This window comes from Rattus norvegicus, chromosome 4, assembly GCF_036323735.1.
Source record: "Rattus norvegicus strain BN/NHsdMcwi chromosome 4, GRCr8, whole genome shotgun sequence".
In the NCBI taxonomy this organism is placed as follows: domain Eukaryota; kingdom Metazoa; phylum Chordata; class Mammalia; order Rodentia; family Muridae; genus Rattus; species Rattus norvegicus.
In genome coordinates this window covers 12,217,479-12,244,320 of record NC_086022.1, presented here as the reverse complement: position 1 = coordinate 12,244,320, position 26,842 = coordinate 12,217,479, and the positions used below count along the sequence as shown (strand labels likewise).

The 26,842-nt window shown below is 45.6% G+C and overlaps 1 protein-coding gene across 4 annotated transcripts in view; it reads left to right on the top strand.

Moving 5' to 3' along the window:
* Positions 1 to 26,842, top strand: part of Rint1 (RAD50 interactor 1) — a 36,312-nt gene that overhangs the window by 3,797 nt on the left and 5,673 nt on the right. Inside the window, exons 3-11 of one of the 4 annotated variants that reach the window (NM_001399263.1) lie at positions 2,638 to 2,822; positions 7,300 to 7,541; positions 11,524 to 11,697; positions 11,785 to 11,934; positions 13,034 to 13,190; positions 16,134 to 16,244; positions 16,331 to 16,556; positions 16,996 to 17,133; positions 19,269 to 19,468. In NM_001399263.1, coding sequence (NP_001386192.1) covers positions 2,638 to 2,822; positions 7,300 to 7,541; positions 11,524 to 11,697; positions 11,785 to 11,934; positions 13,034 to 13,190; positions 16,134 to 16,244; positions 16,331 to 16,556; positions 16,996 to 17,133; positions 19,269 to 19,468 — 1,583 coding nt within the window. Of the gene's footprint in view, positions 1 to 2,637; positions 2,823 to 7,299; positions 7,542 to 11,523; positions 11,698 to 11,784; positions 11,985 to 13,033; positions 13,191 to 16,133; positions 16,245 to 16,330; positions 16,557 to 16,995; positions 17,134 to 19,268; positions 19,469 to 26,842 lie in introns of those variants that run through there. The other 3 variants (XM_063285696.1, NM_001399264.1, XM_039108555.2) reach the window with 3 other exon arrangements.

Below are 26,842 nucleotides of genomic sequence, written 5' to 3'. Positions count from 1 at the left end.
GCGTGAGCACGAGTGCAGGCATGGGCGTGTGTGTATGTGTGTGTGTGTGTGTGTGTGTGTGTGTGTGTGTGTGTGTGTGTAGGTAGGTAGGCAGGCATAGGCATGTGTATGCCATGGTATGTGTGTGTGTGTGTGTGTGTGTGTAGGCAGGCAGGCATAGGCGTGTGTGTGCCATGGTGTGTGTGTGGAGATCAGAGGACTTGTGAGTTAGCTCTGTTCTTCAACTGTGTGGCTCCTGGGCACCAGGCTTAGGACATCAGGCGTGATGGAAGGTGTCTTTACCTGCTGAGCCACGTTGCTGGCTAATTTGTTTTTAATTTATCGATTTGTTATTTTTGCAGAACTGAGAATTGAATGTGGGTTTTTGCTTAGGGTGGGCACTATCACTGAGCTCTATCCTCAGCAGCAAAATATTTTAATTTGTTTAAGTTACATAAAACAAAGGGAAAAGAATGTTTTCTGGAGTAAGGAGAAGAGAGAGAGAATACACAGCAGCAAACATGTGGTATGTAACTGCTTTTCACTTGGTGTTTGTGTGTGTATACACGTGTGTGTGCATGTACATCTCAGGACACACAATTTGCAGAAGTCATTTCTACACTTCTATATGGGTTCCAGGGATTGAATTCAGATCATTAGGCCTTTCAACAAGTCCTTTACCAAGTGAGCCGTCTCACTGGCCCTGTAAGGTTTTGTTGTTGTTTGTTTTTTATGTTTGTATTTATTACTGTTGAGTGTGCGTGTGTATGTGTGTGTGTGTGTGTGTGTGTGTGTGTGTGTGTGTATGTATGTGTGTGAGTGCGTGTGCGTGTGTCTGTGTAAGAACCCATTCGCCACACACCGTTCATTAATGGTAGTTAGACTGGGAGAAGAAAGCTGAGAAGCCAAATGGGAGTCTGGCACCCTCAGCTCTGCCAAGAAGCTCTCTGAGGCTTGCCTGAGGCGGGGGATGGCTGAGTCTGGCACAGTTGCCCGTCAAGTAAATGGGGCCATTGGACCACAGATTCTAGGACAATAGGAAACCATCTTATTGCTTCTAAAGCTTGCTCTTTTAAAGAGATTTTTTTGTTTTTACTGTGTAGCCCACATTGGGTTAAGACTCTGGATTCACCTGCCTCTGCCCCCTGGTATTTGATTATAGGTATGCACCACCACACTTGACTAGTCGCTTTTGAAGAGGAATTTTGATTAAAAAATGTTTTCTTGGGCTGGAGAGATGGCTCAGTGGTTAAGAGCACTGACTGCTCTTCCAGAGGTCCTGAGTTCAATTCCCAGCAACCACATGGTGGCTCACAACCATCTGTAATGGGATCCGATGCCCTCTTCTGGTGTGTCTGAAGACAGCTACAGTGTACTCATATAATAAATAAATAAATCTTTTAAAAAATGTTTTCTTAATTTGTTTAAAATGTTTAAACATTTTTTCTTTGCATAGTTGATGCTTGCTCCACAAAGTATCAGTGGCCACATAGCCTCTGTCTAGTAAAGCATCCCGTGATACTGGAAGAAGGCAGAGCCTGCAGTGTGAGGGCTGGTGTACAGGAAAGACCAGCTCTTAAGTCCAGGGTAACTAGAAGGACTCCTAAGCTGAGATGAGAGCGGAGTTCATATCCATCCCTGCCCTCTCTCTGCATCGCTTGGTTTTCTGTTACTATTATTTTTTTTTATTTTATGTGCACTAGTGTTCTGCTTGCATGTATGTCTGAAGAAGGGTGTTGGATTCCCCTGGAACAGGAGTTACAGACAGTGTGAACTGCTATGTGGATCCTGGGAATCGAACCCAGGTCTCCTGGAAGGGCGGTCAGTGCTTTAACCACTGACCTATCTCTCTAGTTTCTGCATTACTTGTTTTAATATTTAGTAAATGTTGTCCTCTATTTAGTGCCTTCTTTTGCAAGAAATAAAATGTGGTTTTTTTTTTTTTTTTTTTTAAAGATTTATTCATTTATTATATATAAGTACACTGTTGCTGTCTTCAGATACACCAGAAGAGGGCATCGGATCTCCTCATAGATGGTTGTGAGCCACCATGTGGTTGCTGGGAATTGAACTCAGGACCTCTGGAAGAGCAGTCGGGTGCTCTTAACCACTGAGCCATCTCTCCAGCCCATAAAATGTGGTTTTAAAAGTCTTATCTGTTCAGGTTTTATGGATGGGTTACCATCTTGGTTTTATTTCAGTATGTTCCAATCACAAGATACTATCGTTTTTCATATTTATTAAAGCCAGAGCAACCCTTTGATGCTAGGTCATTGTTTTGATTCCTTATCAACTTTGGAAAGTTATGTATTGTCATACTTAGGACTCTCGTAAACTCTGAGATTCAGGGAATTTTTTCCTTTTGCTTTAACTTTCTCAGCCCACAAACATCCCTGGCGATTGGTTGATTAATTGCTTTGCTGTTAATATTCAGGTACTCTCTACACATACTCAGATGCATAGGTATGGGACGAGAGACATAGTTCTGTTTAAATGATCAGGAGGTGCTGAGAATCGAACCCATGGACCGGTACATAAGAGGCCTCCGGGCCTCAGTTACCCTCTAGTGTACTGACCTGCATGTCTTTCTTATAGCCTCGTGGCTGTCACACTTCCTGTAGCGCAGAGCTGCTGAGGAGATGCTTTCCCTTTCTCTAGGTGACGTGAACACCGCAGCTCTTGTTGGAAGTGAGCAGCTCGGCCAAGGTGGCGGTGACCATGAGCTTCTTTTGTATGTGTCTGCGTTCATAGAGAAGGAGGTGGGAAGTGACCTTAAGTCTTTGAAGACACTTGGCAAACTCATAGAACAAATGACAGAGAGCAAAGTGAAGTTAGAAGAGCAGGTAAGTGCTAGCCTCCGTGCAGTGCTGTCAGCTGTCTGTGTGGAAGTGGAGCACAAGCAGCAGCGTGTGTCGCGCACAGCGTGCGCTGGCGATGCAGAGCACGAGGGGTGAGCCTCTGACTGAGAGACGGCTTTAAAGACCCCTGCTGCAGAGTTAGGAGTTAAGGAAGAGCTCTTGCTGGCTTGTGTCTTTGGAAACACAGCGATAGCTGGCACTTTGTATCGTTTTGATACAATAGTTTCTTATGCTAGCATTTTCTATCACTTTCATTTAGTAACTTCAGAATGTGCAGAAATGGTTACACACCATCATCCCAAGTGTTTAAAAATGCACAGATAGAAACATGAGTACGGTGGTAACCTCAGCACATGGAGGTCGGAGGCAACTGTGTCAGGAGTTCAAAGCCAGCCTCAGCTACAGGATGATTTCAGACCACCCTGCCATGGGTCCCTGGCATAAACAATAACAGAACCTGAGAGAGAACTGGAAGGATGATTGCTCTGAGTGCTGCCTGAAAGGTTACTTTCTTCTGCTATTACACATTTTCAGGGTTTCATTTTACTACGAACATAGTACTTGTATTTTTAAAAACCCAACAAAAATAACTTAAGCTAAAGATAAGAAGGTCCTTATAGTTGCCGCACTATCAGAGGTTGATGTTTTATCATGTAAGTAAGAAATTAGCTAGGGCGAGCCAGCTGCATATGTGGGTGTGGTCTTCATGCTCTCCCACCCGCGTGGGTCGTTAGGTTGAGCTGGGCCTCCACTCCTCTCTGCTTTCCCGTCACTCCTACTGGCAGTCTCTATGTGTAACCTGACTGCTCAGCTTTTCCATTCCTGCAAGGCTCTGTTGGAGGCTAGGATTTTCACCATGGACCACCAAATTGTGTGCCCAGGGACTGTGCTCAGGGCTTCGTGCAGGCGAGGCGGGCACACTGCCAAGCTGGGACTCAAGGCAGCACCCTGCAGACAGGATTGATGCAGGGAGCATGCAGCCTTCACACGGGTTCCAGAGCTTAGACTTGGGCAATCAGGCAGTTGACCTGCTGAGCTGCCTCCTGCTGCCCCTGGCCTTCAGAAATCTATCCTTAGTGTTCTCAGTGTGTGAGTAGGCTTCATGATGACATTTTCATACATGTATACCTCTGGACTTTGCACATGCCTGCTCTCTGTCCTTCCTCTCTATCTGTCAGACAGAGGAACCCCTTCTACCCCACATAAGTCTTCAGCAATACCAAGGCAGCCTCACACCCCAGCTCTTCCCCAGCCCCTTGGCAGCCAGTGGCCTTAGTGTGCTCCTGCTTCACTGCCAGTCCTGTCTTCTCAGTAGACGAACATATTTAGGTCTTTCCCATAAAACAAACCAAAATCCTCCCCTTCATTTTTGAGTAGGCGTCTGTTCATTCTTCAGTCAGGCTTCTCAAAACCTTCATCATCGCTCTCCGCTTTCTAGCCTGCCATTAGCTCCTTTACCCCTTTAATCAAGCTTGCTTCCCTGAAGTCCACAAAGACCTGCTAAAGTCCATCATCCAGCCTTGTCGTAGCCAGGGTTCCATTGCTGTGAGCAGACACCATGACCAGGGCAACTCTGATGAGGAAAACATTTCACTGGGGCTGGCTTACAGTTTTAGAAGTTTGGTCCATTATCATCATGGTGGGAAGCATGGCAGTGCCAAGGCAGATACGGTGCAGGCTTCTACATCTTGATCTGCAGGATGTAAGGAGGAGACTGTGCTATGCTGAATATAGGAGACCTGGAAGTCCGCCCCCACAGTGACACACTTCCTCCAACAAGGCCACGCCTCCTAATAAGGCCACTCCCCTTAGGCCGAGCATTCACATTCTATGGGGACTGTATTTCAAACCGCCACAGATTTAAAAGTGAGCATGTCTCAAATTATCCTCTTTTGTCTCAGGTTTCCTTCAGTGGCTACCAGTGTCACCATCTGCCTAACACTCAGGTCTTGCTTTCTAACACTGTGATCAAAAGCACCTTGGGGAAGGAAGGTGGTTTTGGCTTACACTTGCATGTCATGGTCCATCATTGGAGAAAGTCTAGGCCCGAACTGATGCAGAGCTCTTGTGAAAATGTCTACTGGCTTATCCCTCATGGCTCACACAGCTAGGCTTTTTATAACTGAGGACCACCTGCCCCGGGGTGGCACTGCCCGGGGTGGCTCTGCCCGGAGTGGCTCTGCCCGGGGTGGCAGTATCCGGGGTGGCTCTGCCCGGGGTGGCTCTATCTGGGGTGGCTCTGCCCGGGGTGGCTCTGCCCGGGGTGGCTCTGCCCGGGGTGGCACTGCCCGGGGTGGCACTGCCCGGGGTGGCAGTATCCGGGGTTGGACTCTTCCACATTAAGCGAGGAAATGCCCACAGGCTTGCCTGAAGGCCTGTGTGATGGAAGCCTCTTCTCAGGACTCTCTAGCTTGTGTCAGTTTGACAAACTCCAACCAGCCCTGCGTCCTAGGAGTCTGCTGCTTGCCTTCCTTCCTCCCTCCTAAACTAAGTGTCCCTGCAGCCCCTGTGACTGCTGCGATCCTGCCTCTTCCCCCCCGCCCAGCTCCTTGGCTGTCTCTCTTCTTCCCTTCAGTTGGAGTCTGTCCGTTAGGAGAAGGCGGCTCTGGTACATGTTCAGGTGTCAGGAGCGCTACTGTAGCACACCGTTTCTCCTAGCCCCTAGGTCAGGCGATTTTGTTGGTGATGAGAGAGAGATCACTCTGGCCCTGACTGGCTTGGAAGTCCTTCTGTACACCAGGCTGACCTGGAACTCACAGAGCCCTACCTTTGTGTGCCCCGGTGTGTGCCGCCATGCCCAGACTAGTTTGTTACTTGTGAGAATGCATGCTTATATGTGTGTCTGCCATACTTAAGGCAGATGTCGCCTTTATGTCTCCAGCCTAGTGCTGGGTTCAGAGCGTCTAATCAGGCTTGATTGTGCTGAAATTCCATACAATTCTGTGTAGTTCTGAGTGTGGTGACATTAGCCTGTAATCCCAGAGCTCAACAGATGGAAACAGAATGTTCAGAAATCCAAGGCCAGCTCAGGATGTATGAGACTATCTCAAAATAAAAATAAAATATTACTCATTGAATCTGATGTCATATATGTTTACCATATATGGTAAAAACATTTAAAACAGTTCAATAAAAATATCCCATAATTATATCCCATAAAGATATCCTTTAGTAAATGACATGTCTAAAGACATTACCTGAATATCTTCTTACCAAATCAGTAGGTCTCATCCTAGGCCTCAGCAAAATATAGGGGACTAGATGCATTTTGGGTGTACGAGGCAGGGCTTCATGTGACTCAGGCTCACCTCAAACTCCTCCGTAGCTGAGGTTGATATGGAACTCCTGATCTTTCGGCCTCTACCTCCCAAGTGCTGAGGTTACAGGGCTATGCCACCCTGCCTACTTTAAAAGATCTTTTTTCCTGTGATGCTGGGAATTGAACAGAGTCGATGCACACGAGGCTGTGGTCTGCTGTTGAGACCCATCCCAGCTGCATCATCAGTACATCCTGAAACATGCTGCATTTGTGTTTCGAAGGAAAATGACTTAGTAGGTGAAGAAGAGATCTCTGACTGTGTGCTTTCAAAGTGTTCCAGACACTTGCTAAAGAGCCATGTATTGGGAGGGAGGTATCTATCTATCTATCTATCTATCTATCTATCTATCATATTTATACATCTCATATAGCATTATATGTTTGGGTTGATTGCTACAGATTGAAGAAATTGAACTTTTTAAGTGTGTGTGTGTGTGTGTGTGTGTGTGTGTGTGTGTGTGATATGTGTGCATGAGCATACAGACAAATAGGTCAGAGGTCAATGCGATCAATGTCTAGTGTCTATCTCTAGCACCGTCTGCCTGTTTCTGTAAGGCAGGGTCTCTTACTGAACCTGACGCTCACTGATTTAGCTGGACAGCTGGCCACTGAGCAGTTTCCACCTGCCTCTGCTCTCCCAGCACAAGGGCTACAGACACATTGTTGTGCCTGGCTTTTTTCGCGGGTGCTGGGGAATCCAAAAATAGGTACTCATGTTTGTGTGACAATGTTTGTTTACCTACAAAGCTACCTTCCATTCCTTGGTTTGTTCTTTTTGAGACTGTCTTATGTAGCCTAGGCTGGCCTAGAACTCAATAAATAGCCAAGGCTGACCTTGAAGTACTGGTTCTGTGCTTCTGACTCCCAGCTTCTGGGACTAGCCAAACCTTTTGTTTGGTGGGTTTTTATATTTTGTTTTTAAGACAGAGTCTCTTCTGTAACTGAAACTGGCCTGGGACTCTGTAGTCTTGAGTTTACATAGATTTTTGTGCACCTACCTTCTGAGTGCTGAGATTACAAATGTGCACTATGTCAGCTAACTTGAAATTATTAGTGGGAGTCTTTGAGTTCTGTTGGAGCATGTTTTTGGAAAAGACCTAACTAGCATTTTACCTCATTGCTAATATTTTTGTGTGTTGTCAGGTACTTACGATTTCATCAGAAATCCCTAAAAGAATTCAAAGTGCTTTAAAAGATGCAGAGGAGGCCAAACAAGCCCTTGGTGACATTCTAGGGCAGGAGGCACCTCTCTTCAGCTCCATCAACAGCCATTTACTGATTGCCCAGCCCTGGACGGATGACCTAGGGGCCATGATCAGCCAGATAGAAGAGATTGAGCGACATCTCACTTACCTTAAGTGGGTGTCACAGATCGAGGAGCTGAGGTACGGTGGCATTGTTCCAGGATGACAGTTTCCTCCAAGGCTCAGGGAGTGTATCTGTGCTATTAAATAATTGAGTTAATTACAGATTATAATTCTACCTGTCTTTAGGAAAATAGCATTATTATAATGCTTATTTTGTTTTATTGTGAGAACATAAACTTTTCAGGGAGCTTAATTTGCATTTGAAAGAACATGATGTGGACAGGTTAAATTTCATTGCTGTTGTTTTTGAGACCGGGTTTCTCTGTGTAGCCCTGGCCATCCTGGAGCAGCCTGTAGACCAGACTGGCCTCTGTAAGTTAAAATTTTAAGGCTAAGCAGTTGTACTAAATGCTAGGTTTCCCTGAGTATGCTTGTCAGTATTCCTACTACTATTAAGAATTGTCAAATACTGACCTATATTTTGTCACTAGAATATGAACTTCTTTAAATTAACATTTATCTATTTATTTCATGTATGTGAGTACACTGTCACTGTCTTCAGCCACACCAGAAGAAGATATTAGGTCCCATTACAGATGGTTGCGAGCCACCATGTGGTTGCTGGGGATTGAACTCAGGATCTCTGGGAGAGCAGTCAGTGCTCTCAACCACTGAGCCATCTCTCCAGCCCAAATTTAAAAATTTAAAATATGGGTATCATCTAATAAGAACTGCATTGTTAGAAGCTGAAAGATGGCTTAGCTGTTAGAAGCATTTGCTGTTCTTACAGAGGATTCTATTTCTGGGATTCACACCTCTGTAACTTTAGTGCAGGGGGATCTGATGCCCTCTTCTGGTCTCCATTGGCACCGCACAGTATGGTACATGTACCACAGGAAAGCACTTGCACACATAAAATAAATAAGTGATTGGATGGGCAGTGATGTCATATATCTTTAATCCCAGCACTTGGAGGCAGAGGCAGATGGATCAGTGTCTGTCAGAGGCCAGCCTGGTCTAGAGAGTGAGGATCAGGACAGCCAGAACTGCACAGAGAAACCCTGTCTCAAAAAATAAGTCAGTCAGTAAGTAAATGAGTGGATGTTTAAAAAGAGCTGTGGGCTGGGCTAGAGCATGGGTAATGCCTATGACTAGGGACTGAAGCAGGAGGTTTGTTTTAGGTCAGCTTTGTCTACACAGTGAATTCCAGGAAAACCCAGTCTCCAAATCAACAACAAAAGGACAGCACAGTTAGGCCAGGGAGATGGTGCAAACCTGTGATCTCGACTACTGGGAGGCTGAGGCAGGAGGATAGCCAAGATCAGTCTATGGCTAAATGACCAGACCTTCCCTAAAAAAAAAAAAAAAAACCCTCAAAAACCCAAAAACCAAAACAAATAAATCAAAAACTATACATTGTTTTTAGACAAATAACAGAGTTGAACTATCTTTGAGTAAGGAAAAATAAGAAAGTTCTTTCGATAAAGGAGAAATACAGTTCACATATGTTTTGTGAACACTGCAGGTTGATTACATCTGGTCTTGCCTCTCAAGCCAGAGCAACATTTCTGCCTCGGTGAGATTATTCTGTTTCATGGTCTGTTCCTCTGTGTCCTCCACATTGAACACTGTTGTCTTCCTTTATTTTCTGAGACAGTCAGTCCCTTATTAAACCCAGAGCTCACGCATTGGCTAGGCTGGCTGGCTAGCGACTCACCAACGTCCCGAGTGTCCTGGTCCTGTGCTGGGACTGCAGGTGCATTCGCACGCCTTTACTTCTTCTGTGGGTGTTAAGGATGCAGACCCAAGTCATGAAGTCTGCCCAGCAGTCCTTTATGTAGTGAGCGTCTCTCCCCAGGGCCTTCCCTAAAGGACTTTCAACTCTGCGTACCTCAGTTCTCTCTGCCCCTCTGAAGGAACACAACAAGAAAGGGTAATACTAGCGGCCTTCATAAGCAGAATAGGTTGTGTGAAAGTTTCCCTTTCATAGTAGCCAAAGAGATCGACCAAAACAAGACGTTAGTTCTCAGTAACCTTTTTGGTACCTGAATTATTTAAGAGAATTTTAACCCAGGAATCAGATTGAGTAAGAATGAAACTAACAGTGAGCACCATACACACAGTTACTTCACTCCCTTAATAGAGATTTTCCTCAGGTCTTTGTGATAACGTTTCTATTTCCATTGTCCTGAACTCATGAGACTTTCATCTCCAAGTTTCCCTCTAACAACTAGTTCTTATTCTGCTCTCTCTCCCCTTCCTCTTTCTCTACTTCTATCTGTCAATCTCTCTGTCTCCCTCCCTCCCTCACTACTCCTCCCCTCTCTCTCCCCGCTCCTTGCTCCTCCCTGCCACCCCCTCAGCTGAAGCAGTATCCTGGCAGAGTGTATGGACATACGAGATCATTGTCACATGGCCATTGTCACTCCGTTCTTTTCTGGGCTCTGAGTGACCTTCGGGCTTCAGTGTTTTATAATTCTAGAAATTTTATGTTGTGTGGTTAGTTATACACTTTCTGTTCTTTTATAGAATAACATTTTGGGTTTTGAGATTGGGTTTCAATGTAGCCTTGGCTGACCTGGAACTCACTCTGTAGACCAGGTTGGCCTTGAACTCACAGAGATCTGCCTATCTCCACCTCCTGAGGGCTGAAATTAAAGGCATGTACCCTTGTGCCTATCACATTTCTTTCTTTTTTTCTAAAGATTTATTTGTTTATCTTTCGTATATGAGTGCCCTATCATGTATCCCTGCACACCAGAAGAAGGCATCAGATACCAGTACAGATGGTTGTGAGCCACCATTCGGGTACTGGGGTTTGAACTTGGGACCTCTGGAAGAGCAGCCAATACTCTAACCGCTGAGCCACTTCTTCAGCCCCATCTCATTTCTTTTTTTAATTGAATGGTTTATGCTGGCCTTGTGGCCCCATGAATTCCTCATCCTTCTGCCTCTGTTTCCCTGATGTATACCACAAGGATTACATGTTTGTGCGCTGGGCCTGAGTACGTTTGTACATTTTTAGAAGCATAATGGTCTTAATCTAATGTAACAATTTGGAATGCATTATTTTATGTAGAAATGGTAAGCAAGGTGCAAAGTAGATAAGAACTGAAGGTCACTGTCCTTCCCTGTCCCAGATGCTAGTCACATTGCCCCAGGCACACTGGCTTGGATGACAGAAGTCCTGCCTGCAGGACTGTGACACATCTGTCCTCAGGAGGAGCGGGGAGGGGTGGGTGGAGGGAAACATCTGGACCACAGGCTCTTAGGGTATTAAAGGAGGGCTCCATGTTCCTGCAGATGTGACTGTTGGGTGAAGTAAGTAGTCAAGCCATGGCAATCCTTCATTCCACCTTAGATGCGACTTATGTCAAACAGGAAGGAGAAGTTTTTCTGAGCTTAAAATTATCCCCAAGAAGTCGGCACAGTGGTTTCAATGCAAGCATAAATACTTGAGTTCAGTCTCTAGTACCTGCATTAAAAAGCTAAACTGGAGAGGCAGACAGAATTCCTGGAGTTTGCTGACCAGATGGACAGTCTGGAATCTAGACTCCAGATGGACTGGTGAGCTCCAGGTCAGTAGAGACCTTGTCTCAAAAATAAGGGAGAGAGTGACTGAAAAGGGTACCTGGCATTGACCTCTAGGTACACACACCACACACACCATAGACAACACACACACACATATCACACAACACATACATGCCTCACACCACACACACAACACACACATACCACACACATACATACTCACATCACAATACACATATACATATACACACACATAACACATATCACACAACACAGACACAGACACACCCCACACACACCCTACACACACCCCACACACCCTACACACACCCCACACACCCCACACACACAACATACACATATCTCACACCACACACACACACACACACACACACCACACACACCACACCGCACCACACTCACCACACACACCCCACACACACACCACACACACACACACACACACACACACACACACTCATTCCACAGAAACTCTCACTGACATGTGTTTTGCTTTGTCCCGCAGTGATAACATTCAGCAGTACCTGATGACCAATAGTGTGCCAGAGGCAGCCTCTACCCTGGTGACCATGACAGAACTGGACATCAAGCTTCAGGAGTCATCCTGTACTCATCTTCTTAGTTTCATGAGAGCCACAGTTAAATTCTGGTATAAAATTCTCAAGGACAAGCTTACCAGGTAGGAAACATCTCATGTTGACTGCTTCCTGATGCGTACTTGATGGTGTAATAGATCACATGTAACCTTGTTTCTTTTCTGTTACAGTGATTTCGAGGAGATTTTAGCACAGCTTCATTGGCCATTCATTACACACACCCAGTCTCAAGCTGTTGGTGCGAGCCGACCTGCCAGTACCCCTGAGACGTACGCTAGCCTGGAGACACTGTTTTGTCAGCTCTTGAAACTACAGGCCTCGTATCTTTGTTGGAGTGGAAACTTACTAAACTCTCAACAGTAGATTTGTGGTTAGTGAGTGACACGTGCTGGGCTCATGACAGAGTGGTAGAGCGCATGACGCACTGGATCAACCTCCATGATCAGGGGAGAAAGGTTTCCAAGTGGCCATGTAGCCAGAGTGAGGGCCCTGGGCTAGACTTATGTGAACCCGCCTATTGGAGATTATATATTATCTTTAAAGATGAATTGTGGCAGAGCTGTAAAACAGTTCTAAGATGAATGACTGTCTTAGCCAGTGTTCTGTTGCTGTGAACAGACACCATGACCATGGCAACATTATAAAGGACAACATTTAGCTGAGGCCAGCCTAGTTCCAGAGGTTCTGTCCGTTATTGTCATGGTGGGAAGCCTGGCAGCACACAGGCCCACATGGCACTGGAGAAGGGGCTGAGAGGAGTCATCCGGATTGGCAGCCAGAAGGAAGATAGAGACACCGCAAAGCCTACTCCCAGTGACACACTTTCTCCAACCAGGTCACACCCCCTAATAGTGCCACTCCCTGTGGGCCAGCCTATGGGTGCCACGCCATCCAAAGCAGCCCAGCAGATGACCCGTGTTGGCATTCCATACCGGCCCTTTAGGACAGGAAACCCAATCGGCAGTGGGAGGAACCTGAGTAACAGTATTGGAGAAATGGTTGGTTGCCTAACTCGATTTCCTGAAGACTGATTGGTTCTAAAGACATTTCATGTCGTGAGTGATTATTTCATAAGCATGTGTGTGTGTCTGTGCACCACGCCTTGTGCCTGTGGAGGTCAGAAGAGAGAGCATCAAGATCCCGACACCATTGTTAAGGTTGATGGTGAGCCAACATGTGGGTGCTGGGAACTGAGCCCAATCCTCTACAAGAGCAACAAATGCTCTTAACTTGTCACCTCTCCAGCCCCTAAACACCTTCTTGGTGAATTCCCATTCAGTATCAAGTTACGTTTTGCATTATTTGTATTAAACCTTTTGCTAAGTATTAATACCTTTGTTAAAAAAGTTTATTGTGTGTGGGCGTACTTGTGTGTATAAATATAATTTTGATTCTTTTTCCTTGACTTGCCCGTGTCAGAGATGAATTATTGACTGAGTCAAAACAACTCCCAGAAAAATACTGTCTTCCTGCCTCTCCTTCTGTGGCCCTGCCCATCCAGATCATGCTGGTTCCCCTTCAGAAGAGATTCAGGTACCACTTCAGAGGCAGCCGGCAGACCAACGTCATCAGCAAGGTGTGCTTGGCCAGAGTGTGCTTCACTCTCTCCTCCGTGGTTATGTTTGTGAGACAGGGTCTGAGGAGAGCCCCGGCTGAGTCAGACTCCGCTCCCTCTGCATCTGCCTCCCAAGGGCTGGGGTCCCACAGTGTCCATCCTACCCTGAGTGTTCATTAGTAGTGAGTGTTGCCTGTGGACTTTTACATGATTAGCCTCAAGGCCTGTCTGTCTTCACGTTTCTGTTTTCCCTTCTCTGTCGGTTCCTGCCTCCTCGCTGCACTCTGTAGGCGTGACTGGGGCTCAGGTTGACAGGTTGCCAGTATCTGTGCCGTCTTTGGGACGTCATCACGTTGTGTTCGTGTGTGCAGGCTTTACAGCCACCTGGACCTCACTGCACAGACCGCTCCTGCACATAGATAAACAGAAAGAAAGAAGTGAGTTCCACAGGAGAGAGCACAGGTGCCATGGTGACTCAGCTACGGAGGACATATACCATGGCAAGGAGTGACGGAATAAGTCAGTTAAAGGAAGTCGTTACCAACACTTGATCTGAGAGAGCACTTTGTTCTTGATGGTTGCTGCAGCCGAGGCAGTGTATGGAGCTGGGCTCACCAAGTGTTCTGAATTAAGAGCAAGACCACAGCAGATATTTTTCAGGTCATATGAGTGAACTTAGTGGCAGTGGGTCTTCTGTTTTGTTTAGACTGTTGTTGGGACTGCACAGTCATTTAGTCCTCAGTAGTCAATGAGACAGAGCATAAACTAAACATTTAGAAAATGTAAGAAAATTCTGGATTGGATTGGCTCATTTTGAAAGAGTGATCCTAATGAATTTAGTATACTGTCACTGAGACAGTCCTTGGGATTAGATGCTGCCACCCTTGTTTATCCCCAACTGAAAACACTTGGGGATTTGCCAGTCAGTGCTAGGGACTGAAGCCAGGGCTTGCCTGTTCAAGGCAAGTGCTCTATCCCTTAGTTAGAGCCCTAGCTATAAAAAACAGGAAACACACATGCACATGTGTGTGGTATGTGTGTCTGTATATGTGTGTGTGTTGTGTGTGTTGTGAATGTGTGTGTATATGTTGTGTGTGTTTTGTGTGTGTGGTGTGTGTGGTGTGTATGGTATGTATGTGTGTATGTGTTGTGTGTATATGTGTGTGTGGTATGTGTTTGTGTATGTGTGTTGTATGTGGTATGTGTGTATATGTGTGTGTATATATGTGTGTGTTGTATGTGTGTGGTGTGTATGTATATGTGTGTGTTATGTGTGTATATGTAAGTGTGGTGTGTTTGTGTGTGTGTGGTATGTGTGGTGTGTCTGGTGTGCGTGTGTATGCACGTGTGTATGTGTGTGTGTACCCAGAGGTCAATGCCAGATACCCTTTTCAGTCACTCTCTCCCTTATTTTGAGACAAAGTCTCTACTGAACCTGGAGCTCATCGGTTCATCTGTTCATGTTCACTGAGTTTTAAGTTGTTGTCTAGAAAAACTTATATGTGTGCAGAATCCTCTCTAAAGACAAAGTAAAATCTTTATGTGGGGTGAGTGAGTGACATGGCCCAGTGGGGGAAACCACCTCCAAGTTTGAGTGTGATCCCTAGGACCCATGTGGTCACAAGAGAAAAGTAACTCCCAAAGGTGTCATCTGATTGCCACAGTGACACTTGTCCACCCACCCAGACACATCCATTCTAGCATGCATATATGCACAGAGAAAAGTGTAATACTTTGAAATGCTCTGCCTGTTTCCTTTGTACATCACACCCAGTTTACAGCGTAGATGTATTAGTAATTAGGCCACTAGACTCTTTTCCTTACTTTACCTTTTGGAAAGAGGAAGCAGCAGAAAGTCTTGTTTAAAAAGTAGTTGGGGGTGGGGAGGAGTTGGGGATTTAGCTCAGTGTAGAGCACTTGCCTAGCAAGCACAAGGCCCTGGGTTCAGTCCTCAGCTCCAAACAAAAAAAGAAAAGAAAAAAAAAGTGTTTGGGGAAGCAGGTCAGTCTCAACAGAGCGTTTGTCCCGCTCACGTGAAGCCCCATGTTGGTCCCCAGTACCACATACGTCACGTGTGATGCGCATATTGATGTCATGTGTGAAATCCTGGCACTGGGAAAGTAGAGGTGACAAGACCTGAAGCCCGTCACCCTCAGTAACATAGAGATTTTTGAGGCTAGCTTGGGCTACGTGAGATCTATCTCAGAACCTTCTTTTTGGAATGCTATTTCAGAAATATCAGTTGTTAGTAATACCTCATCACGCTAGGCTTAGAGGGCTTTACAAAGTTTGTGTGTAGGTCAGAGCAACATCTGTGGGAGTTAGCGCTCTCCCTCCCCCACGTTGGTTCCAGGGATCAAGCTCAGGTTGGCAGGTTTGCTGGCAGGCGCCTTTACCCCGGGGCCATCCTGCTGGTGTGGCTTGTTTTATCTTGCTCTGGGATGAGGGCGTGTGCTGGGCAGATGCTCCTCTTTTTTTTTTTTTTTGGCTCTTTTTTTCGGAGCTGGGGACCGAACCCAGGGCCTTTCACTTCCTAGGCAAGCCTCTACCACTGAGCTAAATCCCCAGCCCCCCAGATGCTCCTTCTTGCGTGTGTGAGGGACTTTTCCTCAGTATTGTTCTTAAGCCTTCTCTTCCTCTTTTCTGTGATGCTGGGATTCAAACAAGGCTTTTTATAGCCAGGCAAACGTTATACTTCAAAACCACACCTAACCCCAATGTGGCATTTTAAATTACGAGTTTACTGAGTTAGGCCACATTATTAGCATTTGTTGTGGAAGTATACTGGGAAACATTTGATTATGAAGTCTTTTGTGAGTTTGAAGTGCAGGGTAAGAATTGCTTTCTTACATATAGGAGTTTTCAGTTAATTTTTATGTCTGTCCATAACTGTGTGCATTTAATTAGACTTTCCCGTCATCGTAGAGTGAATGCAGAACTAACCCCATTTTCCCTTCCTCTTAGCCTGAATGGTACTTCGCTCAGGTACTTCTGTGGATTGGAAGCCATTCTCACTTTCTGGATGAGAAGATCCAGCCAATACTGGATAAAGTGGGTTCTGCAGTGAACGCAAGGGTAAGAGGCTGAGCCCCGTGCACTCCGGCTTCCTGGAGGCCCCCTGGGCACAGTCCCTCCCTCATGCCTCCTTGCCTCTCTTTCAGCTTGAGTTTTCTCGCGGCCTCGTGATGCTCATCCTTGAGAAGCTGGCGTCTGATATCCCTTGCCTGCTCTATGACGATAGTCTCTTCTGTCATCTGGTAGACGAGGTGCTGTTGTTTGAAAGGGAGCTGCACAGTGTCCATGGCTATCCTAGCACATTTGCCAGCTGCATGCACATTCTGTCGGAGGAAACCTGTTTCCAGAGATGGCTGACTGTGGAGAGAAAGTGTAAGCACTCAGTGACCGTTGAGCTGACTTGAGGCTTTTGGTTTGTTTTGTTGTTTGCTTGCTTGCTTTCTGTTTTGGCCCAAGTTGGCCTCAGACTCATTGAGATCCACCTGCCTTTGCCTCTCAAATGCTAGGATCAAGGGTGTGTCCCACCACTGCCTGGGAATGTCTGGTTTTGGTGTGTGAGGTTTTGGAGTTTTGTCTTTCTTACAGGATGTACTGAATTACTTTCAAAGACAGTCCTCTCTCCACAAGACTTGTTTGTTTGTTTGTTTGGTGGGGTTTTTTGGTTTGTTTTGGTTTTGAATTACAGTCTACATGTTGGAATATGGAGCCAGTAGAAGATATTGATGGTTTGTAGAGTTCCTAAAAAAGTGTGAGTTGATAATTGAAGGAAGAAATAAGTCCTCGACTGACTTTTCTTTCTTTCTTCGTTTAGTTGCTCTTCAAAAAATGGACTCAATGCTTTCATCAGAAGCTGCCTGGGTATCCCAGTATAAAGACATCACCGATGTGGATGAAATGAAGGTCCCAGACTGTGCGGAAGTCTTTATGACCCTGCTTCTGGTTATAACTGGTAAGCACTGGCCTTTTAACATCCGACGCTAATTTAGAATTAAGTTTTTAAGCTGGGCAAGGGTGAACACACTTGCAACCTAGCATGTGAGGTGGAAGCAGGAGGATTGAGCTCAAGGCCAGTCTCAGTTCTAAAGTGACTTTGGTCAGCCTGGGATATATGAGACCCTGTCTCAGAAAACCCAAGCAAACGAATGAACAGCAGAAGTCTGCAGTGAGTTTGAGGCTGGTGGGGTCGCTCAGCAGATTCGAGCACTTGCTGTTCTTACAGAAGGCCGGGCCAGCTCCCCAGTCATAACCCACCCACTCCAGCTCTGGATCCAGGGGCCGCTTGGTCCCCTCAGGCACCTAGGACGCGTGAACATGAAAATAAACCTTAAACAGTAGTGCGCGCTACATGTACTCATATTTTTAGTAGTTAATAGACAGCCGTACAGTAACTTAAAACTCTACGACAGTCTCTCTTTCGACTGAGCCAGCTGTGGCAGCACTCACCTTTAATCCCAGCGCTCTGGAAGCACGGCTGGAGCATTTGTGGCTTTGAGATCATCCTGGTATATGGGTTCCCAGCCACCCTGATGTAAGATCTTGTTTCAAATACTAAAATAACAATAAGTATTAATAAATAGTACTAGTCATAATAATCAGGTCACCTAGACATACTGTGAGACCCTGTCTCCAAACAACAGCACCTTAAAATGTGAGCGTTGGTGTATACATGAAGGGGAACGTCCAGGACAAAAACAAATAAAAATGCGTTAATTTTTAACTCATTGTCATTCTTTTTTTTTTTCTTTTCTTTTTTTCGGAGCTGGGGACCGAACCCAGGACCTTGCGTGTCATTCTTGTTATAGGTTTTCAAGTTTCATTTTACTACTCTAATTTTACAGACTTATTTTTAGTTTATGTGTATGAGTGTGTGTCTGTGAATGTGTGTACACCACATGCATGCCTATTGCCAATGGAGGCCAGAAGAAGGTGTTGGAGCCCCTGAAACTGGAGTTACAGAGGGTCGTGAGCTGAGCCCCCTCCTCCCCAGCTCCTTTTACTTTAAGACTCTCAGCTTTATGTGTATTTTGCCTGCATTTTATCTGTACCACATACATTCCTAGTGCCTGTGTAGTTCAGAAGAGTGTTTGATCCCCTAGAGATGGGAATTACAGTACTGTAAGCTATCAATGTGGGTGCTGGGAACTGAACCAGCGATCTCTCCAATGGCAGGCAGTGCTCTTAACCTCTGAGCCATCTCTCAAGCGCCCACTTACTCTTCTTTGAGAGACGGTGTACTGTGTTGCCCAGCTGGCTTGAGCTCCTGTTCTGAGATGATCTTCCTGCCTTGGTTTTCCACATAGCTGGGACTAGGTACACACTACTATGTCTAGTGTTAACCCAAACCTTAAATAAATATCACTTTCTTAGCACTGGTTTATCAGGACTTGAAGAAGAGAGTGGAATGGTACAGTAGTTTTAGAATTGAGGTGACAGGGTCTCTTCTCGAGCCATGTGTGGAGTGTCCGCATTCCCTGCTGCAGACTGCTAGCTGTCCAGGGCCACAAGATCCCCAATGCTGCCACGCTGGGCCCTCATTGCTTCCCTCCTCCCCTGGCAATGCACTTCTTGAGCTTCATGATAACCTGAAGACCTTCACTCCTACCCAATCAGTAATTGCACATTTTGACTGTTAGAAAAATAAACACTTTTTTTAAAAAAGGATAGCCAGACATGGCAGTGCACATATTTAATCCCAAATATCAGGATTTTGGAGGTAAAGGCTGGAGGATCAGGAGTTCAGAGCTATTCATAGCCTCAGGAAATTTGAAGCCAGCCTGGGCTACATGAGACCTGTCTTAAGCCCTCCTCACCTACCAACACAGCTTCTTATTTAAGGCACAGTTATTTTAAAACACAGTTTGCTTTTTCAGAAACGAGGTATGATTTCTGTATGGCAATGTACACATCTGGATCTCGAGCATACTGTTGGCTGAGTCCTGACACGATGTTCCTGTGTGATTTCTTAAGATTTTGCAAACGGTCAGCTGGGTTTTGTCATAAAGGCCATAAGCAGAGATTTAGGGAAAACCAACTGTGATGAACAGTATCTAATCCCCTCCTGTATTTTGTCTACTTTCTCCACAGACAGGTATAAAAATCTCCCCACAGCCTCCCGGAAGCTGCAGTTCCTGGAGTTACAGAAGGACCTAGTGGATGATTTTAGGATCCGGTTGACACAGGTGATGAAGGAGGAGACTAGAGCGCCCCTGGGCTTTCGGTACTGTGCGATTCTCAACGCCGTGAACTATATCTCAACAGTGCTGGCTGACTGGGCTGACAACGTGGTGAGTTGTGTGCTTTTGTAGGAAATGATGTATCAGTGCCTTGGTCTCCATAATATATCAGTGCCTTGATCTCCATAATACATCAGTGCCTTGGTCTCCATAATACGTCAGTGCCTTGATCTCCATAATATATCAATGCCTTGATCTCCATAATATATCAGTGCCTTGATCTCCATAATACATCAGTGCCTTGATCTCCATAATATAGCAGTGCCTTGGTCTCCATAATACGTCAGTGCCTTGGTCTTCATAATATGTCAGTGCCTTGGTCTCCATAATATAGCAGTGCCTTGGTCTCCATAATATAGCAGTGCCTTGGTCTCCCTAATACATCAGTGCCTTGGTCTCCATAATATAGCAGTGCCTTGGTCTCCCTAATACGTCAGTGCCTTGGTCTCCATAATATAGCAGTGCCTTGGTCTCCATAATACGTCAGTGCCTTGGTCTTCATAATATGTCAGTGCCTTGGTCTCCATAATACATCAGTGCCTTGGTCTCCCTAATACATCAGTGCCTTGGTCTCCATAATATAGCAGTGCCTTGGTCTCCATAATACGTCAGTGCCTTGATCTCCATAATATATCAGTGCCTTGGTCTCCATAATATATCAGTGCCTTGATCTCCATAATACATCAGTGCCTTGGTCTCCCTAATACATCAGTGCCTTGGTCTCCCTAATACATCAGTGCCTTGGTCTTCATAATATATCAGTGCCTTGATCTCCATAATATGTCAGTGCCTTGGTCTCCCTAATACATCAGTGCCTTGGTCTCCCTAATACATCAGTGCCTTGGTCTCCATAATACATCAGTGCCTTGGTCTTCATAATATATCAGTGCCTTGATCTCCATAATATGTCAGTGCCTTGGTCTCCATAATATAGCAGTGCCTTGGTCTCCCTAATACATCAGTGCCTTGGTCTCCATAATACATCAGTGCCTTGGTCTCCATAATACGTCAGTGCCTTGATCTCCATAATATATCAGTGCCTTGGTCTCCATAATATATCAGTGCCTTGGTCTCCATAATACATCAGTGCCTTGGTCTCCCTAATACATCAGTGCCTTGGTCTCCCTAATACATCAGTGCCTTGGTCTTCATAATATATCAGTGCCTTGATCTCCATAATATGTCAGTGCCTTGGTCTCCATAATATAGCAGTGCCTTGGTCTCCATAATATATCAGTGCCTTGGTCTCCATAATATATCAGTGCCTTGATCTCCATAATACATCAGTGCCTTGGTCTCCATAATACGTCAGTGCCTTGATCTCCATAATATATCAGTGCCTTGATCTCCATAATATATCAGTGCCTTGATCTCCATAATACATCAGTGCCTTGATCTCCATAATATAGCAGTGCCTTGATCTCCATAATACATCAGTGCCTTGATCTCCATAATATAGCAGTGCCTTGGTCTCCATAATACATCAGTGCCTTGATCTCCATAATATAGCAGTGCCTTGATCTCCATAATACATCAGTGCCTTGATCTCCATAATACGTCAGTGCCTTGATCTCCATAATATATCAGTGCCTTGGTCTCCATAATATATCAGTGCCTTGGTCTCCATAATATATCAGTGCCTTGATCTCCATAATACATCAGTGCCTTGGTCTCCATAATACGTCAGTGCCTTGATCTCCATAATATAGCAGTGCCTTGATCTCCATAATACATCAGTGCCTTGGTCTCCATAATATATCAGTGCCTTGATCTCCATAATATATCAGTGCCTTGATCTCCATAATATATCAGTGCCTTGGTCTCCATAATATATCAGTGCCTTGATCTCCATAATACATCAGTGCCTTGGTCTCCATAATATATCAGTGCCTTGATCTCCATAATACGTCAGTGCCTTGGTCTCCATAATACGTCAGTGCCTTGATCTCCATAATATAGCAGTGCCTTGATCTCCATAATACATCAGTGCCTTGATCTCCATAATACATCAGTGCCTTGATCTCCATAATATAGCAGTGCCTTGATCTCCATAATACATCAGTGCCTTGATCTCCATAATATAGCAGTGCCTTGATCTCCATAATATATCAGTGCCTTGATCTCCATAATACGTCAGTGCCTTGATCTCCATAATATAGCAGTGCCTTGATCTCCATAATACATCAGTGCCTTGGTCTCCATAATACGTCAGTGCCTTGATCTCCATAATACATCAGTGCCTTGATCTCCATAATATAGCAGTGCCTTGATCTCCATAATACATCAGTGCCTTGATCTCCATAATACGTCAGTGCCTTGATCTCCATAATATAGCAGTGCCTTGATCTCCATAATACATCAGTGCCTTGATCTCCATAATACATCAGTGCCTTGATCTCCATAATATATCAGTGCCTTGGTCTCCATAATACGTCAGTGCCTTGATCTCCATAATATAGCAGTGCCTTGATCTCCATAATACATCAGTGCCTTGGTCTCCATAATATATCAGTGCCTTGATCTCCATAATATAGCAGTGCCTTGATCTCCATAATACATCAGTGCCTTGGTCTCCATAATACGTCAGTGCCTTGATCTCCACAATATAGCAGTGCCTTGATCTCCATAATACATCAGTGCCTTGATCTCCATAATACATCAGTGCCTTGATCTCCATAATATATCAGTGCCTTGGTCTCCATAATATATCAGTGCCTTGGTCTCCATAATATATCAGTGCCTTGATCTCCATAATACATCAGTGCCTTGATCTCCATAATACGTCAGTGCCTTGATCTCCATAATATAGCAGTGCCTTGATCTCCATAATATAGCAGTGCCTTGGTCTCCATAATACATCAGTGCCTTGATCTCCATAATATAGCAGTGCCTTGGTCTCCATAATATATCAGTGCCTTGATCTCCATAATATAGCAGTGCCTTGGTCTCCATAATATAGCAGTGCCTTGGTCTCCATAATATAGCAATGCCTTGGTCTCCATAATACATCAGTGCCTTGAAATGTTGACACTGCTGCAAGCCAAAACATCCCATGTTAGACAGAAAGCATAGTGAGGCCACATGTAGGAGATGCGAGTTAGATTTTTCTTAATCTAATCTAAAACAGTTGAGTAATACTAGTTGTTCAATGACTTACGTAAAGAGGGCTGGAGCATGGCTCAGTGGGAGCACAGGAATGCGAGCGTGAGCAGTCTTGGGCTTGATCCTCAGGACCATGAAATGGAAGAGAAAAGAGAAAAAGAGGAAATCTGGCAGGCAGCGCATCCTGTGGTCCAGCACGTGGGGATGTAGATCAGGAACGTCCTGGTGACATAGTATAGTCCCAGGCCGCCCTGGGTTATGTGAGATCCTACTTCAAAAACAAGCACAGGGGGGAAGGAAGGAAAGAAAACATAGACAGACAGACTTTCCTGGGTAGCTGTATGGCATGAACCGTTTTTCTCTTCTAACCTTGCACCCTGGAAACAATAGAGACCAAATGCCCCCACAGAAAGAAACAATAGAGACCAAATGCCACCACAGAAAGCATTTACTCTGATGTGAGAATCAGTGCATCTAAGTTGGTGATGCAGCTCAGTGGTGGAGCATGGCAGGAAGTCCTATTCATTCCCAGCACTGCAAAGAAAGAAGTCCAAGGCCTGACTTTTTTTTTTTTTTTTTTTTTTTTCGGAGCTGGGGACCGAACCCAGGGCCTTGCGCTTCCTAGGTAAGCGCTCTACCACTGAGCTAAATCCCCAACCCCCCTAGGCCTGACTTTTTAAAATACATTCTCAAAACGGGCCTGTCTTAGTCCTGCCACTGTGGGAAAACACGGTGACCAAAAGCAACATGGTGACTCTGTCATCCAGGGAGTCAGGACAGGGCCCAGGGCAGGAACTGCAGGCAGAACCTGGAGGCAGGAGCTGATGCAGAGGCCATGGAGGGTGCTGCTCACTGCCCTGGTCTCTGTGACTCTCAGTCTGCTTTCTATAGCACTCAGAACCACCAGGCGGGGGCAGTGCACCCACAAAGGGCTGGGCCCCCACGTCAGTCAGCGATTAAGAGAACGCACTACAGGCTTGCCCGCAGCCCGTCTGGTGGGTGCACCATACAACTATCACTCTCTGGTTTGCTTTTTAAGATTTTCAAATTTTATGTGTATGACTGTTTTGCATGCATGTTAAGTATGTATACTACATGTGTGCAGTGCCCACAGAGGCTAAAAGATCCCCTAAAACTGGAGTTAAAGAGGGTTGTAAGCCACTGTGTGGGTGCTGGGCACTGAACTTGGATCCCCTGGAAGAGCAGTCAATACTCTTAACTGCCATGTGTTGTAACTTCTCTCTGCCAAAACTAACTGATTTTTTTAAAGAGTTTCTCACATATCATATTTAATGATATTTTGGTGTATGACTGTAAGAGACAAGGATTCTGTGTTTGTATATGTGTGTATGCACATGTACATGTTTACACATAGAGACCAGAGGTTAATACTGGTTTTGTTCTCCCTTTCCAACTTATTTTTTGAGGCAGTCTTGGTGAACCCGGGGATTGTCTTTTTGGCTAGACTGGCAGGCTGTTAAACCCTGGGGTCCACCCAGTTTTACCTCACACTGTAATTACAGGTACACACCACCACGTTGGGTGTTTACTTGGCTAAAGTGGGGTCTTTGTATTTGTGTAACAGGGAGCTAATTCCACTGATCCATTCCCCAGCCCAAGACCTACTTAAAAATCAAAACAGAACATAACCACAATAACATTGAGAAGAAGAAACATGTCACTTTGCAAAGTGTATTTGAAGTAAGTCTGACTGGTGGTGGCCGTGTGCACCTGTAACTGCAGCACTTGGGGCTGAGGTAGGGATTGCCGGGAGTTCTAGGCTACCCTGCCCTGTCACCGAAAACAAAGACAACAATCTAAACATTCAAAGTTGGATCTAATGACCACTAGACATCCTTTTTCTCCTTCAAGGATTCTACCTACCTTTCCCCACTTCCTGAAGGGTATATGTGTCTAGCCACTGATCTGTTGCCGTGAAGAGATACCATGACCAAGGCAACTCTTATAAGAGAAAGCATTTAATTGGGGCTGGCTTTCTACCGTTTCAGAGGCTTCGTCCACTATCATGACAGGAATCCTGGAAGGATGCAGGAGGGCACTGGAACAATAACTGACAGCTACATCTCAATCCACAGGCACAGAGAGAGAGAGAGAGAGGAGAGAGAGGAGGGGAGGAGAGGGGAGGGGGAGAGAGAGAGACAGAGAGAGACAGAGACAGATAGACAGACAGACAGACAGGGCATAACATGGACTTTTGAAACTTCAAATCCTACCCCTAGTGACACACTTCTTCCAACAAGGCCACACCTACCCTAACAAGTGTGGCCAAAACCAAAACATTAAGGGGATGGGGGTGGGGGGCGGACTGTAGTCTAGTGTAGTTGAGGACTTACCTAGTGTGAGTGAGGCTGTAGGATAATTCCCACCAACACAAAAAAATTTACTCAAAGTATGTGTGTATAACGTCATTTGCTGGAACAAGGAAAAACAGTGACTTTGTGAATATATTAGAGTGCAATGCCTAGTGTGTTCATCTTACAACGTCAACCAGCATGTAGTCGTTTTGTGTTCCAGCTCCCACACTGACCAGCTCTGTGCTAAGACTTTTCACGCATGAGACAGATGGTCATTCTTATGCCAGAAGACTCAGTGAGAGGCTCATGCCAGGACAGAATTTTAGTGTTAATGGAGTTCCTTGTAGAACATCATGGCTGCTTGGTGCCTCTTCTGTTAATGAGGAGAAGTGAGCTATCCCTACTGTGGAAGGTTAGACTCTGTTGCTGAGACCAAGAGAGAGAACACAAGGTAAGGGCTGACTGTGACTGTCATTGACTGAGTTCTGGCTTTTGATGGTGCTGATTTGTCTTCACGCCAAATCCTCCAGCCATCCTCATAGTGCTTCCGACTGTAAATGCTCCAGATAAACATCATCAAAGTCCTCTTGTTGCACCAGCCCAGAGGTAGAGAAGGAAACAGCGGCAGCTCGCCTTCCTGTGCTTCTGATCGTCTGCTGATAACCGTTTGTTGTTGGGCCACCCCTGGAATGTCCAACCTCTCAGAACGTTCTTTTCAGTTGTCGGTGACAGAGCTCCAGTTCCACTGTCCATGATAAGTCAGGGTCTGTGTAAATGGACGGACGGGGCATGCCTGCTCCACAGGCCATTTCTGGTTGCATTTTTTTTTTTTTTTGGTTCTTTTTTTCGGAGCTGGGGACTGAACCCAGGGCCTTGCGCTTCCTAGGTAAGCGCTCTACCACTGAGCTAAATCCCCAGCCCCTCTGGTTGCATTTTTGGACAGTTCCCGAATGTGCGGCCATAGGTGGTTCTGGACTGGCTCCTGCAAACATGGCATTTTTGTTCTCTGACTGTCAGAACTCCAGGTTTCTGACAGCCTTCAGTCTGTGTCTAGAAAAACTGAATACTTAAAGGAGCATGCTCACCAGCAGGACAATACGGTGTCACAGATAAAGACCACTACAGTGAGGAAAAGAAACTGGCAGAGGAGGTGCACCCCTGTCTTTTGAGCAATGGAGGCACGAGCAAAAGGGCTGTCACACCTTCAAGGCCAGCTCCATGTGCAGAGAGTTCCAGGCCAGCCGAGACTACATAGTACCACAGAAAACACTGCATACCGAGCACTGGGGAGGCTGAGGCAGGATGGCCATGAGTGTGCAGCTACACTGAACTACACAGCAAGATCCAGTCTCCGAACAACCCCCAACCCTCATATACCAAAACCCAAACCAAGCCAAAACGACAGGCCTGCTCTGTGCAGGCAGAACTTGAAACCTCTGGGTACGGTTGGTGGTGGCGGAACCCCTGCAGCACAGTCGAGGCAGCCTGGCAGCTCTTAAGACAGTGGGTAGAAGTCTCAGTCCCTTCCTCAGGACAAGCAAAGACAAAGGAAAGCACTCCTTACAGAAAAATGCACATCTCCTTCTCAGCAGCACTATGCAGAATAGATACAGAATGGAGAAACCCAAACACATCAGCAAAAACATAAAGTGTAGCATGATCAGATGACGAACTGGGGGCAAGAAAAGCATGAAGTGCATGCTTAGTACATGCTATGGCACCCAGCGAGAGGAGTTGGTCATGAAGACTAGACCTTCATATGGTTCCGTTTACTTAAAATGTCCACGATCGTTGACTCTATAGACAGTGGATTAGTGATTGCCTGGAGCTGGAGGAGCGGGAGAAAAGGGAGACAGCAGACAGTGGATGAGGGGTTTGGGGCAGGAAGTAATGGTGGTGCTCTAGAACAGTGATGGGTACACAGCTCCAAGTTACTACACTACTGAATTGTAACAAATGATTTATACTGTGCATCATATGTGTGTCACAGTGCACATGCTGAGATCAG